The sequence below is a fragment of the Euphorbia lathyris genome, chromosome 7 (assembly GCF_963576675.1).
Source record: "Euphorbia lathyris chromosome 7, ddEupLath1.1, whole genome shotgun sequence".
NCBI lineage: Eukaryota > Viridiplantae > Streptophyta > Magnoliopsida > Malpighiales > Euphorbiaceae > Euphorbia > Euphorbia lathyris.
Window position 1 is genome coordinate 63,811,403 of NC_088916.1, and position 19,509 is coordinate 63,830,911.

The 19,509-nt window shown below is 33.1% G+C and overlaps 2 protein-coding genes across 2 annotated transcripts; one reads left to right on the plus strand and one right to left on the minus strand.

Annotated features, from left to right (window-relative positions):
- The first annotated feature begins 4,108 nt into the window (after window positions 1–4,108).
- LOC136201032 (CO(2)-response secreted protease-like) lies at window positions 4,109–13,574 on the plus strand. Its single transcript, XM_065991573.1, has 9 exons — window positions 4,109–4,389; window positions 6,146–6,399; window positions 6,478–6,589; window positions 7,815–8,334; window positions 9,028–9,128; window positions 9,612–9,854; window positions 11,445–11,559; window positions 11,649–11,859; window positions 12,926–13,574. The coding sequence occupies exons 1-9, from the start codon at window positions 4,217–4,219 to the stop codon at window positions 13,492–13,494; spliced, it is 2,298 nt and encodes a 765-aa protein (XP_065847645.1). The 5' UTR covers window positions 4,109–4,216; the 3' UTR covers window positions 13,495–13,574.
- Window positions 13,575–13,893: 319 nt separating this feature from the next.
- LOC136201033 (SKP1-like protein 1B) lies at window positions 13,894–18,010 on the minus strand. Its single transcript, XM_065991575.1, has 2 exons — window positions 17,588–18,010; window positions 13,894–14,279 (listed from the first exon to the last, which is right to left on the minus strand). The coding sequence occupies exons 1-2, from the start codon at window positions 17,885–17,887 to the stop codon at window positions 14,106–14,108; spliced, it is 474 nt and encodes a 157-aa protein (XP_065847647.1). The 5' UTR covers window positions 17,888–18,010; the 3' UTR covers window positions 13,894–14,105.
- Window positions 18,011–19,509: the final 1,499 nt, after the last annotated feature.

Genomic DNA, 19,509 nt, shown 5'->3' on the forward strand with positions numbered 1-19,509 from the left:
TCGTTTAATAAAAAAAATAAAACTAAAGTATGCATCCATATTTAAAAATTAGGAATTGTATCCATATTATGAATTATTTCTAAAATTTACCGAATTTATCAATGTTAGGAATAAAATTGCACTATTTTAGATGTTAGGGGAAAATTTACTCCTGACCCAAAACGTTATGTTTGCACTTTAACCCTTAATTAGAATAAAAAGTTAAGAGTTTATATTCATATGAAAATTTGTATTTAATTTTATAGGCTTTAAATTATATGTAAATTTGTGTTTGTATGTAATTTGTATTTTTAATTTAAATTAGACTCATTTTTATTTAATTTCATAGGCTTTTATCGAGCCAAGATTTTATCAACCCGAGCTTTTATTTGATATTAAGGTCCTGTTCTTTATCACTTAATTTCAGTAACAATCAGTTCAGTTCAGTTCAGTTCAGTTCAGTTCAGTTCAGTTCAGTTCAATTCAGTTCAGTTCAGTTCAATTCAATTCAATTCAATTCAATTCAATTCAGTTCAGTTCAGTTCAGTTCAGTTCAGCATTCAGTTTCAGCATCCAGTTTCAGCATTCAGTTTCAGTATTCAGTAATTTATCATTATTTATTATATTATAATTTATTATTATTATTATTATTTATCTATAATTTATTATTATTATTATTTATAGTTTATCAATCTATAAATTAGATAAAAGTCAAGAAATGATAGTTTATTAAAGTATATATGGTTTAATAAAAAAAAAACTAAAGTATGCATCCATATTTAAAAATTAGGAATTGCATCCATATTATGAATTATTTCTCAAATTTATCCAAATTATCAATGTTTGGGATAAAATTCCACCATTTTAGACGTTAGAGGTAAAATTACTTCTGACCCTAAACGTTATTTTTGCACTTTAACCCTAATTAAAATAAGAAGTTAAGAGTTTTTATTCATATGAAGATTTGTATTTAATTTCATAGGCTTTAAATTATATATAAATTTGTGTTTGTATGTAATTTGTATTTTTAATTTAAATTAGACTTATTTTTATTTAATTTCATAGGCGTTTATCGAGCCAATATTTTATCATCCCGGACTTTTATTTGATATTCAATTTAGTTTTATGTTTAATAATTTATTTATTTATTATTGATATTATTAAATTTATTAGAACCATTATTATTATTATAAGTTCATTAATGTCCAATATTATCATGAAAATTATTTTAAAGTCTAATATCATCATTATTGTTAAGTTCGGTTAAGTTCGGTAGCATTCAGTTAAGTTCAGTAGCATTCAGTTAAGTTCAGTATTCAGTAGTATTCAGTTAAATTCAGTTCAGTATTCAGCAGTATTCAGTTCAGTTCAGTTCAGTTCAATTCAGTTCAGTTCAATTCAGTTCAGTTCAGTTCAATTCAGTTCAGTTCAGTTCAGTTTTTTTCAGCGATAAAGAACAGAGCCTAAATTTAGTTTTATCTTTAATAATATATTTATTTATTATTGATATTATTAAATTTATTAGAACCATTATTATTATTATTATAAGTTTATTAATGTCCAATATTATCATTAAAATTATTTTAAAGTCTAATATCATCATTATTGTTAAATTCGGTTAAGTTCGGTATAATTCAGTTAAGTTCAGTAGCATTTAGTTAAATTCAGTTCAGTTCAGTTCAATTCAGTTCAGTATTCAGTAGCATTCAGTTCAGTTCAGTTCAGTTCAATTCAATTCAGTTCAGTTCAGTTCAATTCAGTTCAGTTCAGTTTTTTTCAGCGATAAAGAACAGAGCCTTATCCCTTTTCTATATTTTCATTTTTCCGGTTTGATTTATATGATTAGAATATTTGAATGTCATATCTTATATGCAACACACTTTGCACATGCAATTTACTGTTTTTTTGTAACCGATGAATTAATTGATTATATTTTAAGCAAGTCGATGGGACAATCGGAACATTTTAAGTAAATTGAGACATCGTTAGCCTCCACAATTACAATTAATAATTGGTTGTAACATAGTAATTTCACCACAAATGCGTTTTAATTTCATGAAATAGGAAGAAATCATAAGACTTTCATTAAGTAACATTTCCATATGTGAGTGGTTAATTGCTCGTTTTATAAAGGTCGGAGGGAGTTGAACATGTGACCTCTCAAATAGAAGTAAACATCCTTAACCATCTCATCTATTTTTAGACATTGTAATAATACTTAGTCAGTATAATTCTCTGCAAAATATTATCAGACATCATTACTAAAAAAAAATTCTCAATTCTCCGGCAGCAATGCCAGGACTCGAGCTCACCCCAACCCCCTGGTTCCGTCCCTGTCTGTGCATCTTTCATTTTTCCGTATTTTACAGCGTAATATTGAGATTAAAAACGTGTCTTTAGAATCTGACATTGTTACTGATCCACGTATCCAGTTATATATGCTTTATACTTGAATCTTTTTATTGGTATGCGTATCTAGATTGAGGCCTTAATTCTATATGATATCGGAAAGTTTAACTACTTGTTAACTAAACATTATTCAAATAAATTTTTGTTTTTTTATAGAACTTACTTATTCAAATCATTTAAAATGTGTCATATTGGCCTCAAAAGGGAGAATATAACCTAGGTATCCTAAGCTCCTACATTCTAATATCAAATTCCTAACGAGGAAGTGGGTTCGGTTTTGGTAAAACTTCATCATTTCGTGATGACTGAACTTTCATTTATTTCAATTCTTTTCACAACATTTTGAATTTTTTTTATTCTATATTCTATTAAATTGATTACATTTACAATTAAAAATCATATATGTACTATTCAAAATTTCTTTTCTAGCATATGGGTGAACCATATGAGTTAGTCCTATTTGAGAATTAAGCCTTCTTAATGGTCACAATGGATGTGTTTAGTAAGAAACATAAGCTATATATTCGTAGAGCAGAGCATGGGTGTTTGTTTACTCTATTTTCTCGTTTTATTTATATTTTCATATTTAAAATGAGAGTTTTAGATGTTAGTCAGGGAACTCCATTGTTGTTTTATATATGAAAATCAGTATTTTCCAACAGTACGGAATCTTTACTTTTTTTTTTTTTTCTTTAACAATAAAGTAACAGGTAAATTAAATTGGCCATTATATTTTTAGTGCTTGTCTGATTTTTTTTTTCTTTTACTTCAAAAAGGAGGACTAAATATAAAGTGTTTATTTAAAATTGAGAAAAATACGCTCATAAGAAATCAATTATTATTTACGAGCAAAACCAAACAGGCTTTTGATCTTGATTGACAGCTGAAGCACAACCATGTAGATCTAATCTAAATTTCTCTAAAAGAGTGTTTGGTTGCTACTTTTCATATTTTTGTTTACTTTTTCAATTCAAAATAGAGAGTTTTAGGTGTTTGGTTAGTTACCTCCTATTTGACTTTTACACCTGAAAACAGTTTTTTACAAATGCAGAAAATCTCTACTTTTTTGGAAAAGCAGCCAACATTAAAAAAACAACAACTAATATCTATTGTCTATCAGCAACAGCAAACAACAAACACGTAACACCAAACAGTAAACTGGAACAACTGAAACAAACAGACCTTAAGTGCTTGTTTGTATCTCTTTTTTGTAGGTATTTTTTACTTTTTCATCCTAAGCAGAAGAACAAAAGTGTTTGATTAGTATCTAAAAACAATTGTTGATAGTTCTTTCGAACAGGAAAGTGATAACTACCTAAATAATTTCAAGATTTTTGAAAAATAAAATCTTCGTTAACAGAAATTGACACATCATATTTTTGTGCCGTTAACCTCTCTACACCTAAGCGCCTCATACGATACGAGTAGCTGAACCGAACGAACAAACCCTACTAATTAAGGTTATAATGATGAGATTAATCAAAAGGAAATTAAAAAAAAAAAAGTATGAAAATGGCAGGACTTGTGCTTTTGCCAGAAAAAAAGACTCCCTGCTGGACAGGAAAGCTACACATCAAAATAGCATGGCTAATACAGTTGCTAAAATGCCTCTAATTAAGATTAGTGATTATAAAACATAATCAACATCCATAAATATCTTCCACCACCAGAAAAGGCTGAGCAGTGCCGCACTATAAGAGGATCAGATTGAAATTTTTCTGAATTCATAAAATTAGACCAACCCACTCACCATTTTTCTATTCTAAAAACCTTTCTTTCAATATATATAAACACCAATGCTTCACTAAGGAACCATTAACGTTAAACCATGAAAATTATTACACTAATCCTTCTTCTTTTTCCTCTGTTTTTCCTAATTGGAATTAGAGAAGCTGCAGCAGCAGCAGCAGAGAAAGACAAGGTTTTTATTGTTTATTTGGGTGCCAAAAATGATTGGCTAGACAACGATTATGTTCATCTTCTAACCTCTGTTTCTAAAAGGTCAGTTTTTTTATTTGGATTTATTACAATCATCTCTTTGTCCCTTAAATTTTGAATTGTACAACAGAATCAATATATGTTTGTCTTTTTGCTACTTGAATTGAATCAATAAAAACACAAGTTTATGCACCAACAGAAGCTTTATTTCAGAAATATGATGAGTTTTTCCTAATTTTCAAAGTCTTGTCTTGATCTTAGCAAGTTGGGGTAGATGTATGTTGATCAATCAATGTAGATGTTCGTTTGTTTCGAATTCAATAGGTTTAATCGTTTCTGCATTACTGCCAATTTAATTTTGTCATAATTTTGATTGTTTTCTTCGTTACTTCCATCTTATTTTAGATGTAAAAGAAGTATAAAGCCCCTGTTTGTTAAAGAGCTCCTGGAGATAAAATTAGAGGTTCCGACATTTTGGAGGTTTTGACTACAATGATATTTGGTGAAGAGAGGTTTAAAATAGTTTATTGAGTCATAAAGCAGTTATTAGCTATTAGCAGCTGATTACATTAGATGTTAACTTATTACATATGCAAAACCTTTATTTGAGGTTAAAAAGTAGTAATTAGCGGTAAAAATGTCATTTAAAAGAGATTGAGCAATAGGCTAATTGAAAAAGCTCATAAAACTAGTTTTTTCAAAATTAGTTTTTTGGATCTAATAAGCTTTTTACCATATCCTTATTTGTCATCTTACAAAACAAGTTAAGTTTTACCAAATAAATTTAGACAATTAGCTAGTCAACTCAACTAACTAAAGATAATCAGCTAATAACTATTTACCAAACAGCGTCTAATTCTAAATATTTGTAGAAAGTATGACATATATGTCTAGAATAGATTTCAATTTGAAAGAGTTCGAAAAAAGCACTATCAAAAGGTTATATACCTCTAGCCCTTTTGAACACATTTTGTAATCATCTCATCCAGAAGTGGAAGGTTTGTGCAAGAAATGATCCTAAGAGATTGCAATGCAACAAGAATGAATTGAACCCAATATTAGAAATGATCTGATTTTTATTAGTAAGATGAGAATCCATTATATGTATACTAGTTTTAAAACCGTAAGGTGAGAATTGGTGACAAATTGACGCCACTAGTGGAATTGGCTACGAAAACTGTCATCGTTGGTTCTTAATCCCCAAAATATCTTACATCACAATGCATATAGAGATGCAAATGGGGCGGGGATTCTCGGTCCCCATCGGTGACCCGCCCCGACGGGGACGGAGAATCCCCGATAAGGATCCTCATGAGACGGGGATGAGGATAATTTTGTCCCCCATGATGGGGATGGGGAAAGGTATCCCCGCACTGTTAATCCCCAATAGGGATCCCCGACTATTCCCCGTGATAATTGATTTTTTCGGATGATTTTAAGTACATTTTAATTAGGTGATTGGTTGTTTTCAATTTTTAGTTTTTTTTTATTTGAAAATTTTGAGAATGGTTGTTAATATTTGGTATTATTAGCCACTGTTTCTTAAACGTTTTTGCATTTACTGATTTTTTAAACATAAACGGTGATTTCCCGCGATAAATGGGGAATATGAATAATGTTTTTGGAACATCTATGGCGATCAGTTTGTCCCCGCTTAGCTCGCGGGGATGGGGATGGTGAATCCCCTACTAGTCGGGGACAGGGATGAGAAATGCATTCCCCGCCCCGTCCCGTCCGGGGTCGTTTACATCCCTAAATGGATAGTACGAAAAAGATAGATAATTAAGTCTTTTTCTGGGTGTATATTTCTTTATGGCAGGAAAAACAAATCTCTAGTACGCAGCTACAGACATGGATTCTCAGGATTCGCAGCTCGTTTAACAGAAGAAGAAGCGGAATCAATTTCCAGAAAACCTGGAGTTGTTTCAGTTTTTCCTGATCCTGTTTTCCAGCTTCACACTACTCATTCATGGGATTTTTTGAAGTATCAAACTGATGTTAAGATAGATTCATATGATCCCATTTCTTCTATCTCTAGCGGATCAGATGCCATAGTTGGAATCATTGACACAGGTGTGTAAAGCTTCCAACTTTATTGGAACTGAAACAGAGAGATACTTGTTTTATGCTAACAAAAAGGTTAGATTTCAGGTATTTGGCCGGAATCACAGAGTTTTCATGATAAAAATATGGGTACTATTCCAACTCAGTGGAAAGGAACTTGTGTCAAAGGTTATGACTTTAGCCCTTCCAGTTGTAATAGGTACGCCTTTAGTATATACTCAACCAATATCTATTGCTAAATTCCTATTAAAATGATATTTGGAAGCGCTTCTACTGTGGTCCCGGACTGCTCAGACTCCGCCATAGATGTGGAATCTGTGCGATCTTGAAAGAATATGGTCTGAAATCATAATAGAATTTTTTCTGAATAAGTAATCCAATGGATGTGGTGGAACGATAAGGGCTCTTCCTCCCTTAATCAAAAAGTGAGAGTTTGGAAAAGTGTATATATACGTTGAACCTAAACAATTATAAAATTTTGTTCTTAGATATTCAAACTTGAAGCAATTTTTGGTCCAAATAAACATACATAGAGGAATTTCAAGCACGGGTAACATAGCCCATAAAATGAAACTCTGTTTGGACCCAAAGGCGGAGCCACGGGCATAAGGTGTCGATGCACCTCTGACCTTCTAAAACCATCTCTTATGGTTGAGCTAAAACCATCTCTTATAGGAGTGGTTTTGCCCTAGCCCATCCCCATCTTTATTTACGAGCGGATGAAAGTTGTGCATCTTTTTTCACTTTTTTTATTTGCTCCAACCGACGTTCAAAACACGTCGGTAGATTTATTTTTTTGCACGTCAAATAGTCAAAGATTGACTCCACAGATGACCCAAAAATTGTTCACATTCAAAAAGTGAAAGATAAAATTTTACTATTGATAACGTCAGTGGTCATTGTTGTTAGAAATTCAACATAAACATTTCTAGCAACAACCGCTTGTAGTAACATCTTTCCCTAATAATAGTATCATTTTATCTCACTCTGTTTTATATTATTTTAATTTTATATCTCACCAGTACAAAAAAAAAAAAAATTCAAAAGTTTATACAATTTCCAGTAACTAATTGATAATCCCACTTTAAGTGAGTCTCACTTTGTTTGTAATCGAAAACAACCAATTGTGTTACATACGATTTCTAGTAATAACCACTCTAATGTTTGATTATATCCAATCAATTTTTTTTAATTGTAATAAGTCCTTCTTTTACAACAATAGAGATGCTCTTACGTCACCCATAGATATTTACATTTTCCCTAAAATTAGGGTTAAATTTTATAGTTTATCCCAATAAAAATCTCACCAAAAATTGAAGTTTAGAGGGGAAATGCCCATGTTTTGTGGCAATCACAAGGGCCGAAAACATTGTCTTTCCCCTAATTCCTCGGCTAGTCTTTTCTTATATATGTATCCTTAACAGGAAATTGATAGGAGCAAGATTTTATGATGGGCCAGATGACGACGACGACGAAATATATCAAACACCTAGAGACATGATTGGACATGGTTCTCACGTAGCTTCAACAGCAGCAGGATGTTTAGTCTCAAACGCCTCTTACTACGGCCTCGCCGAGGGCACTGCGAGAGGCGGCTCGCCAGGCTCAAGAATCGCTGCGTATAGAGTATGCTCGGTGAATGGTTGCCGAGGTTCAAGCATATTAGCAGCATTTGATGATGCAATTGCAGATGGTGTTGATATACTTTCATTATCAATGGGTTCTCCTGCTGCTTATATGCCTGAATTGAAAAATGATCCAATTGCAATTGGATCATTTCATGCTGTTGAGAATGGAATTACTGTGGTTTGTTCTGCAGGAAATGATGGGCCTAGTTCTGGTACTGTTGTCAATTCTGCACCATGGATTTTGACTGTTGCTGCTACTACTATTGATAGGGATTTTCAGTCTAATGTTATCTTGGGTGGAAACAAAGTTATCAAGGTAATAATTAGTTCTATAGTTATTGGGGAACCGAGTTAGACTTCTCATATAAAACCGAGCAATGTTAGCACTAATGCTTCGTAGATTGAGCTATTTTATACTCTATTAAGGGCTGATTTAATAGAATGTCATTTTAGTTAATTTGAATTCATGTATAAGCTCCGCTGGCGTCCACATGTAACCAAAGTTTAGTGTTAATGTTGCACGGTTTTATAGGTTAGTATATTATAGTCATTTTAGTTAATTTGATTTCATGTCTAAGCTCCGCTAATGTCCACATGTAACCAAAGTTTAGTGCTAATGTTGCACGGTTTTATAGATTAGTCTATTATAGTCTATCCGTATGGTATGGATGAATTTGGACTTTTCTAGGAACCGTTTTACGGGAGTAGTGTTGAGTAGAACATGTCAATGTCTAGTCTTTTCATGTTCAGACTTGGTATAAACACTATTGTAGTGAGTGCACATACTCATACCAGAAAACCCCAATAGGCACGAGCATGTAGCCTGGCTGCTATGGTCACGTAGGCTATCTAAATTAGCAATGTAGGGGGACAGCATCTGTGTATCATCCTATATGTCTGATATGGCTACAGAATGAATTTCATACGTTTTAATTTATTAACTAGAGGTTCCATTTGTACGATTAATCATTAATCGAGAGTTTAATGTGTCAAATCAATTTGACTTCAGGGTGAAGGCATAAATTTTGCCAAAATCGGAGAAAACCCAGTGCACCCTTTGATATATGCCAAGTCAGCCAGGAGAGCTGGTGCCTCAGAAAATGAAGCAAGGTATGTATGACATCTTTCTATGCACCTCTACTTTGGCTTAATATAACAGTACCCCTAAACTTGACCGAATAATCCGTTTCACCATCTGAACTTTAGAGATTAACCCCTAAATTTGCTTACAGTAATCTATTAGCGATATAAACTTATTTAAAGTGATCTATTGGCTCTGAACTTATTTACAATGATCCACGTAGGACTTATGAGCTAATTATATCATTTGAAGTAAGTTGAGTCATCTCCAAAATTCAGGGAATCAGTCGCTAATAAACTTATTTAAAGTGATCTATTGGCTCTGAACTTATTTACAATGATCCACGTAGGATTTATGAGCTAATTATATCATTTAAGTAAGTTGAGTCATCTCCGAAATTCAGGGAATGAGTTGGATTATTTGGCTAAATACAGGGTGATGTATTAAGCCTTATAGCTTGAAAAACTTAAGAATTAGATGTAATTGAAGAAACTTAACACTGATTGATTCAGAAACTGCATAAGTGATTCAATGGAGAAGGATATGATAAAAGGGAAGATAGTAGTGTGTGATAATGACAATGAGAGTGACTCGCCGACTCAGAAGAAGCAGGAAGTGCAGATCTTAGAAGGAGTTGGTATGATTCTGGTTGATGACATCACAAAGGGAGTTGCTAGTGTTTATAAGGAATTTCCAATGACAGTAATCAGTTCAAAGGATGCAGCTCAAATCTTATCCTACATTAACTCAACGAGGTAACAACACCTAAACCAACTAGCTTATTTATTGTTGCCTTGTAATTGGTACAAAATCATTAACTGCTTGCTTAGATTTTTAAAAGTATCAAATGATCCTCTCTCTTTCTATTCTAATTGCATCCAATAGCCTCTATTCTGATGCGATTGTATTCAATAACCTCCTGTTTTTATCCTATAACATTCAATAATCCTTTGTTCTTGTCCAATTGTATCCAATAACCCCAAAACTATAACTACCCCGTGAACTTTCAAAATTGATAATTATTTGTCTATTTGCATTTTCCTTTTAGCATGTGAGGAGCACTCTGACATGTGACAGAATGTGTTTCCTATTTTCTACATCCAATAAATTCTATTGAAAAATGGAGTGTTATTGAATGCCTTTATCTTTTGTCTTAGATTTTTGGATAATGAGTCAATTTATTCTAATTAAGAGTCAAAATGACTCGTGAAGTAGATCAGTTTAATCTAGATTGAAATTTAGATATCAATTCAGTTTTGAAATTGATAATATTTGACAAATTAGTCTAAATACAATCACTTTTAATACTTAAAAAAATTGTCAATTAAGCTAATTTATCAAATATTATCGACTTTAGAACTGAATTGATACCTAAATTTTAATTTAGACTAAATTGATTCGGTCTGTCAACTTCAACTATCATTTTTACCCTTAATTCCAATTTAGTCTTGTGGTAGCTGGTAGGGTCAATTTGCCCCCAAAAATCAACCTAAATTCACTTCAATCCTTTAACTTGGCACATGTGTTTAAATTAGAATTAAGGTCAAAATAACACTCAAACTTGACAGTTATATCAGTTTAACTCAAATTGAATGTTGGATATCAACTCAATCCTCAAGTTGACAAATTTTGACAAATTTGTTGTATTATAACGAATTATATCTGCGTCAATTTGTCAAAATTTGTCAACTTAAAGGCTGACACTAAATTCGATTTGGGATAAATTGATCCTAGCTACCAACTTTAGGAACCATGAAGTTAGCTAGTAGAATCAATTTAATTGAAATTCAAATTTGAGTGTTTAACTTGTCATTAGAGATCAAATTAATCTATAAACTACACGTATCTGCCTGAGGAAATAACTTATGTCAGATAACTCCTCGAATTAAGAGTCAAAATAGCCCCGAGTAAGGATTGGTTTAGTTCAAATCGAATTAGATGTCAACTTAGCTTTTAAGTTGATAAATTTTGACAAATTCACCCATATGCAATCAGCTTTTAATACCTAAACTTTAGATTAATTTGTCAAAATTTACCAATTTAATGACTGATTTGCTACTTAAAATTCGATTTTGAGCTAAATTGATATTGGCTGCCAATTTTAAGGGTCTATCCTCGAAAACTACAAAATCATATACTGTGTTATTTTGGATTCATTTAACCAGATAAAATTGATACCAAACTTAATTTTTAACCAAATTAATCCTTTATTTGATTTAGAATACGCATAAAGAGCTAAATTGATATCTAAGGACCAATTTGATCTCCAAAATCAAATTTGAGGGCCAAATTGACTATAATTTTGTCAACTTATTAGTTACTAACAGATTCCAAAACGTACACAGAAATCCAGTTGCAACAATCTTACCAACAGTAGCAGTGACAAATTACAAGCCAGCACCTACAGTAGCATACTTCTCATCCAGAGGTCCTTCTACCCTCTCAAGGAACATCCTCAAGGCAAAAACAACTAATTAATCCTATCTAATTAAATTACATTAAATTAACTCAAAAGATTCTAAGTTTGTTCATATATATGGATTGCACAGCCTGATATTGCAGCACCAGGAGTAGACATGCTTGCAGCATGGAAGGGAAATGATACAGATGAAGCTCCTAAAGGGAAACAACCTCCAAGATTCAATGTCATATCTGGAACTTCCATGTCATGTCCCCATGTTTCTGGACTTGCTGCTGAGGTTAAACTACATAATCCCACTTGGGGTCCTTCTGCTATCAAATCAGCCATTATGACTACAGGTTCACAATCATAATTCACATCCACTTAATACATAGTTACATATCTAAATTTGTCATTTTTTTTTTTATCGTTGGACTGTTTATACTTGGTTTATCACTAGGAGTAAACTAAGTCTAGAACTAAACGATAATTGAGTTCGTTGAAGAGTTCGGTTCAGTTGTTTATTTATTTTGGAGCGAACCAAATTATATATATATATATATAATCAAAATAATCTCAAAGTTTTGGGAAAAAAGTCAATATAGCCTATACAAAAATTGACATATCAAATGCACAACGTTCATCAAATTGTAATGCTAAAAGATAAAAAACGATATTAGAATTGAAATATGTGGCATCAATATGTAGACGAGTTAGCGACAAAATCACCTAATATGTCAATTTCTATTTGTATGGATTTAATTATACTATTTGATAAAAGTTAGAACTGAAATTCTATTGTTCTATTATAGGTGAAAAATAAATTAGTTGTCCCTCAAAAACTTTAAAGAGTATTTTGATATTTTATCACTTTAGTTATTTAATATACTTGCCATTAAGGTGCATCTGTTCAAGACTGTAATATAGTAATATTATTTTGTTTCATATTTATGTCATATCTACTGAACCAATAAATTTTAGCTTAGTTATGTTCAATTATTATTAGACTTGTTCGGTTCGATTTTAATTTAGAGAAGAATTTGATTTAATGCAATTCATTGATTTAATGCTCGTTCTACATATCACACCTAAGCTTGTCAATTTTAGACATTCAACATCCTTATTTGATTACTTAACAATAAAGTTAACATGACACCACCGAACCAAAATTCTACGTAAACACATTTTATACCATGTCAGCAAGGCAAGAGTACCAAACAACAAAAAATGACAGGTTTAGAGATCTCAAATAATAAAAACCTCCCGTAGTTTAAGCTAGAAATCTCAAATCTCAATTTCGAATTCTGATATATACCAACTTTTATTGAGACCTGAAAAAATGTCAAGTTTAGATATATAATTATACATTAAGCGAATTCAGAACCCTTTTAACGTGTCTCACTTCTTTTTGGTTTTGTGATGCAGCATCTCAAACCAATAACGTTAAGGAAGCCATAACAACAGATTCAGGAGCCAAAGCCACAGCTTACGATTATGGGGCGGGAGAAATAAGCACAGCTGCACCACTTCAAGCAGGGCTTGTCTATGACACAAACACCACAGATTACATAAACTTTCTCTGTTATTATGGGTATGATACATCCCAAATCAAAATCATCTCAACAAACTTGCCAAATAATTTTAGTTGCCCTAAAGATTCAACCTCTGATCTAATATCCAATATAAACTATCCATCTATAGCAATTTCCAACCTGTCCTTAAACCAGAGTAAGAACATAACTAGAATGCTTACAAACGTTGGTGGAGATGGTAATTTCACATACACAGCAAGCACATTTGTACCTCCTGGATTGGAAGTTGGAATTACACCTACTAAGCTGCAATTTATGAGGAATGGACAGAGAATAAGTTACCAAGTTTATTTCAAAGCTATATCACCTGTTAAAGATGTGTTTGGGGAAATTATGTGGACTAATGGAAAATATAAAGTCCGTACTCCATTTGTTGTAAGCAATCAAAGCAGTAGGAAGTGACACACAAACAATGCTCAATGACAAACAATAATGACTGTTGCGAGAACATCAAATCCACTGGATCTCAAAATGCTTGCTAGTCTGTGGACTTTGTGCTTGATATAATCTCAATTCTACAATGGAACATTAAGAATCTCGGACTTCCCTGCATAAAAACATTCATTTCTGGGCAACTGGAAGCAACAACAAGAACTAAGCCTGGAAACTCTAAATCACATTACGTGCCCATTTGATTCTCTTTCTTGTAGCTCCATGTTGATAGCTATTTTAGAAGGAAAATTAGCAGCAAACAGCAAAATAGCTAACAGAAAATAGATAACAAAACAGTAAACAGTTGAACGAAACAGACCCTAAAACTTTTTTCCATGACACTGAAGATTTCAATGCAATAAAAAGGAATTCGAACCCAACACTGAAGATTTCAATGCATAAATTCACAGATTTTACCATATTAACATATAATAGCAGGGTTACAGCCAGACATCAGAGTTGGTGATTGTCTTGGGTTGGCAATGTAGCAAGTAAATTAACAATTGCTTGCAAACAGTGGTCCAGACACCACATCCAACACAAACAGGAAACAGAATTAAAGATAACACTATCCAACTTTTTCACTCAAAAGCCCACTGGTTCTCTCTTCGAACTTCCTCCTCTTCCTCTGGCGTAAAGTCGTTCTTGATGTTAAAAGTCTTGCGAATTTCTTCTGGAGTTTTTCCCTTGATCATGTCTGCTACTGTCTGACAAGTGAGATCCAGCAAGCTCTTGATGTTCAAGTAATTGGCAGCCTAGAAAAAACACAGAACTTCAGTTTGTTTGTTCCTTTATAGAGATACAGGAAAACTCATTGAGAAAGTGTAATAAAGTATGCAAGCAGCTCTTTCTAGGATAGACAGCTGAATCTTAGTCCTGCACTTGATTGTGTGTTGAACACTGAAAACAAAAGATTAGTTCATCGTGCTATCGTAATAAACAGAGAGGCAGAAAGCTGGACCACTATTTCCACATTACTTGAGAATTTTTTCCTTGCCCCAATCAATGAAAAAAAATGTTTGCACAGAAAATTATTGAGCAATTATCTTAAACTGGTCATTGTTAATGTCCTAAGCTGACATATTCATTACCAAACAAAAATAAACCAATAGACCAGCATGGAAAAGGGAAAGGGAAGGGAAAAGAAACATTAAGGTAAACAATTCTTCAAAAAAACACACAGGAAACATCCTAAAGCCATAATCAAATTCAACCCACAGTTCATCTACAGCAGAGAGTTATGTGAAGAACTAGAAAATAAAATCTTCAAAATATAAAGGCCCTGTTTGGCAATTAGCTGTTAGCTTATTACCTTTTTTGTTAGCTGATTTGACTAACGGATGGTGTGAACTTGTTTGGTAAAACTTAGCTGATTGCTAATAGTTGTTTGTGTAAAATGACAAATAAGGGCATGGTAAAGCATTTATTTGAGATTAAAGAGTATTAATCAGGGGTAAAGATGCCCATAAAAAGAGATGGAGCAATAAACTAATTGAAAAAGCTCATAAAATGAGCTTTTTCAAAATTAGCTTTTTGGACCCAATAAGCTCTTTCAAACCTCTCTTCACCAAACACCACTATTAGAGGTTTGACTAGTCAAAACCTCTAAAGTGGCTCAAACCTCTCATTTTACTCCAAAAAAGCTCTTTAACAAACATGGCCAAAAGTTCAAGTCCATGTTTCAGGCCAACGAAGACACTGGCAGACAAAAGAAGTGGGATAAAAGGGCACAAAAATGAAAAAACTTATATGTATCCTCAACTATTTGCTCTAAATTCAAAACTATTTCCTATTAGAATCTCCAAATTATTAACCAACTCCAATATAATTAATTATAATCTCCACATTTTTATCTTTCTAAATTCCATATCAATTATCTTCAATTCATCATTTTATCATTTCCTCAATTGCTTATACTCGTAAGAACACCAACTCATCATGTCATTTCAAAGTCTTCTAACCTTATTTATTTCACTTCTGAAATAAAGCTAACTATTAAACTCCCAAATAGCAATTCTAATCACAAAATATGGAATTCAATGTATGTAACCCATATCATGTCATGTATGTAACCCATATCACCAAATATATCATAATTTACTTATTTACTCAACTTGATTTTGGGGATTTTGATGAATTTATTCTTTAAATAATGTTGAAATTATGATTTATGTATATGATTTTATAAAGTTCAAGTTGGTCTTTGATTAGCTATGATGCACGGAAATGGAAACGGGAAATGAAACGGATATTGGGAAACATTATTTCTAAGAAAAATTAGCTAGGAAATGGTATTGAAAACGGAAAAGAAAAGAAACGTGAAAGCGCTAATGAAGAAGAGTTTCCGTCCAACATAGTTGATTAGTATGTTTTGATTTTGAATATTGATGAATTTTACTTAAAGCTTCTGGTTTTCCCATTAACGTTACATTAAACCCCAATGCAACTAAAAATTTCCATTTTCATCCATTAGGAGAAGGTTTCATATAGCATGAAAGCGCCAATGAAGAAGAGTTTCCGTCCAACATAGTTGATTAGTATGTTTTAATTTTGAATATTGGTGAATTTTACTTAGAGCTTCTGGTTTTCCGAATTAAAACTGCCTTAAACCCCAATACAACTAAAAACGTCTAGATCGTAACCATAGTTTTAAAAGGCGAGAGGCGATCACCTCATCGCCTTCCAGAATGGAAGGCGATGGACCTGCAAGAGGCGACCGCCTCACCCTCTAAGGCGAGAGGCGGTCACCTCTTGCAGGTAAGGCGATAAGTCAGTATTTTTTTTAAAAAAAAAAAAACCTAATTAATAGACTTTAAGACCAAATAGACAGAAGAAATACAGCGATACAATTAAAGAAACAGAACAGAAACGGTTCTCTCGCCGGCGGCCGGTCATCAATCACCACCGGTGTGTTTTTTTCTTTCCGTTCCTCTTTATTTCATCTTTTTTTTCTGTTTGGGGTTAGGATTTCTGATTCTTCTTCACTCTTGATTTCTTCTTATATTTTCTTTCTTTCCATGTAATTGTGCCGTTATGCTGCTGAATTTTTGTGGGAATTTCTAGCTTTGAGATGTGATTCGAATTTATGCTTTGAATTGATTATATTTTTTTTCTGTTTTTTGGAATTTTATTGTAATAAATTACTTGTGTATCATTTTTGTTAGAGCACCTCTAGTGCATCTTACTTTCTTGTTACTTTGTGTGGGTTAGTAACAACCAAGCATTATGGAGCTTGTAACCAAATTTGGTTTCATCCACATTTTTAGATTAAAAAGCATGAAAGATAAGAGAGTGTGAAGCACACAAGGAGTGAAGAATGGAAGGTGTAAGTCACGCAAGAATGAAGAAGGTAGGTTGCCTCAAAATCTAATGTGCTGTTTTTTTACAACAAATTTCCAATCCAATCCTTCTTGTTTTATTTTTATTTTCTTTTTTACCTCAAAAAAGTTGTGAAGTTACAAAGACTCTAATGGTTTATAATCTTTTGTTGTAATTTATCCTAGTTGGCACCTTCAAGTTGTGATCTCCCACTAGGGATGCTCTTATTAAGATGTTTTCAATTGATTGAATTTTGCAGGTGTAGTGCTACTGATTCACATTGATGGAGGACATTTTGTCTCCAAATGATCTTAAGTACTACTAGTTTTTATTGGGTTAATTTTATTTTATTTTATTTTCTAATTTTTTGTCGCCTCAAGTGCGAGAGACCAGGCCGTCACCGATATTTTGCCCTTGTCGGCTTGACTCGCCTTTCGCCTTTTAAAACTATGATCGTAACCACCTAAACCTCGATTTCCTCGGACAAAAAAACAGCTACCATCAACAAGGTCTAGCTATGCTGAATTCAAGCAAGAACCGCTTTTCCTTAAAGAAAGATAAAATAAATAAATAATATCAACTGACAAAATAACAGATATAAGAAACCCGATCAATAATCAGCAATAAATTGTAAAAACAAACTTCAAAACCTAATCAGATCTCAAACCGTAACGCAAAATCAATATCAGGTAAACACAAACAATAACGATCTATAAACCATATAAAAGGAAACAGAAGAGCGCACCAGTATGAGATCAAAGAGGGTAGCCTGATCAACTTTGACGAACTCAGCGTCCCAGGTCTTCAACTCTTCGTCGGCGGAGGAGGGACGTTCTTCGGACTTAGGAGTCTCGACGTGCTTCTTGCAGTACTCGATTACCTTTGAAAGGATCTTGCTGGTGACATTAGGCAGAGGGATACCGTTATCAGCGCAGTCGTCTTCAATCATATGCTTAATCGTCTGAGATTCAAGAGCCACCGCCTCATCTACCTCAAAAGTCTCGCCGTCGGAGCTTTTCAACGTGATTTTCCTGCCAGTTGACATGGTTAGTTGCTGTTATCTCCGATCTCTGAATAAGCTGTTTCTTCCGCTTCGTTGAGAAAGAAACCCCTAATTTCTGGATAAGATGCAATTTGATATTAATATTATGACTCTTGAGAGAGAAACACCGATTGATGATGGAGCCCTAGGTCGACGTGTATGTGTTTTGACGGGTAATATTGGATATGATCCAGCGCGCTCGTTTTCACGTGGGATCTACTTCTTGTTCGCATTGTTGAAAATTTGGATCAAATCAAGTTAGCCACTTTAATCCACTAAATTTAGGGCAAATTACAAATCTAGCTCAATTAAAGGGGTCCATTTACATATCTAACTCATTTTGCTTTCATCTCATCAAATTAGACACTTTCATCCATTTTGGACAAAATTACTATTAGTTCTATTCGATCCATCCATCTGCTCCTGCTCCTGCTTCCGCTTCGTTCGCTTCTTCTTCTTCTTCTTCGTTTCAACTTCTTCTTCGTTTCATTTTCTTCCATTTCTAATACCAATCGTTAGCGATTTTTAATATTATTGAAGTATTATGTTCAATTTCCCATAGAAATGATATGTTTTTAGCTTATACGACTGCTTTTCTCGTTGGTCTTGCTTCTTTCTTCATCTGTAACGATATCGTTTCATTTTCCTCTATTTTCCTCCATTATTATCGCATTTGTAACGAAATTTGTCGCATTTGCCGTTCAATTGTTAGATTTTTTTTGTTTCTCATTTTTTGAGCTTTCCATCCTAATCCTCTTCCACAAACACTAATTCTTCAAAGGTTGAACGAAACATAATCTCTTCTCTCTATAAACCACCATCTTTTCATCGGTTTGGGATGGCAAAGAAGACGTTGAGAGTCTGAGGAAGAAGGTGAATTGAAATAAGGGTATTCTTGTCAAAAGTGGATGAAAGTGTATAATTTGGTGAGATAGAAGCAAAGTGGGTTAAATATGTTAATGGACCCCTTCAAATGGGCTAGATTAATAATTAACCCCTAAATTTATTACTCACCCTCCTATTAACATGGGTTAATGCACTCCTTTCCACTCGGTAACTTTTGTCTATTGGTACTCTGAATTTTCAAAATAACATATTGATCTTGTTTGGCAATTAGCTGTTAGTTGATAGCTGATAGCTGATTACATTAGCTGTTAGCTGGTTATCTTTTTTGGTTAGCTGATTTGATTAGCGGATTGTGTGAACTTGTTTGGTAAAACTTAACTGATTGCTATTTTTTTTGTAGGAAAAAAAAAGGAAAAAACAAACAAAAACCAAAAAGAGGCCTATCCCGGGATTAGCCTAGGGAAGCTAACCCCCACCATATCATCCAAAATGAGAGAAGAGAGGAAAGTAGGAGGAGAAGAGAAAGTAGTGACACCCAACATCTTCTCATGGCGCTCGGCTGCTAAACGATCCGCCACCCGATTTTGTTCTCTGAAGATATGGCAGAAATTGATGGACTCAAAGGAAGAACAAATCCTTTTGATACCTTTGATAATAGCTGTTTGTGTAAAATGACAAATAATGACATGATAAAACATTTATTTGGGATTAAAGAGTATTAATTAGGGGTAAAAATGTCCATAAAAAGAGATGGAGCAATAAGCTAATTGAAAAAACTC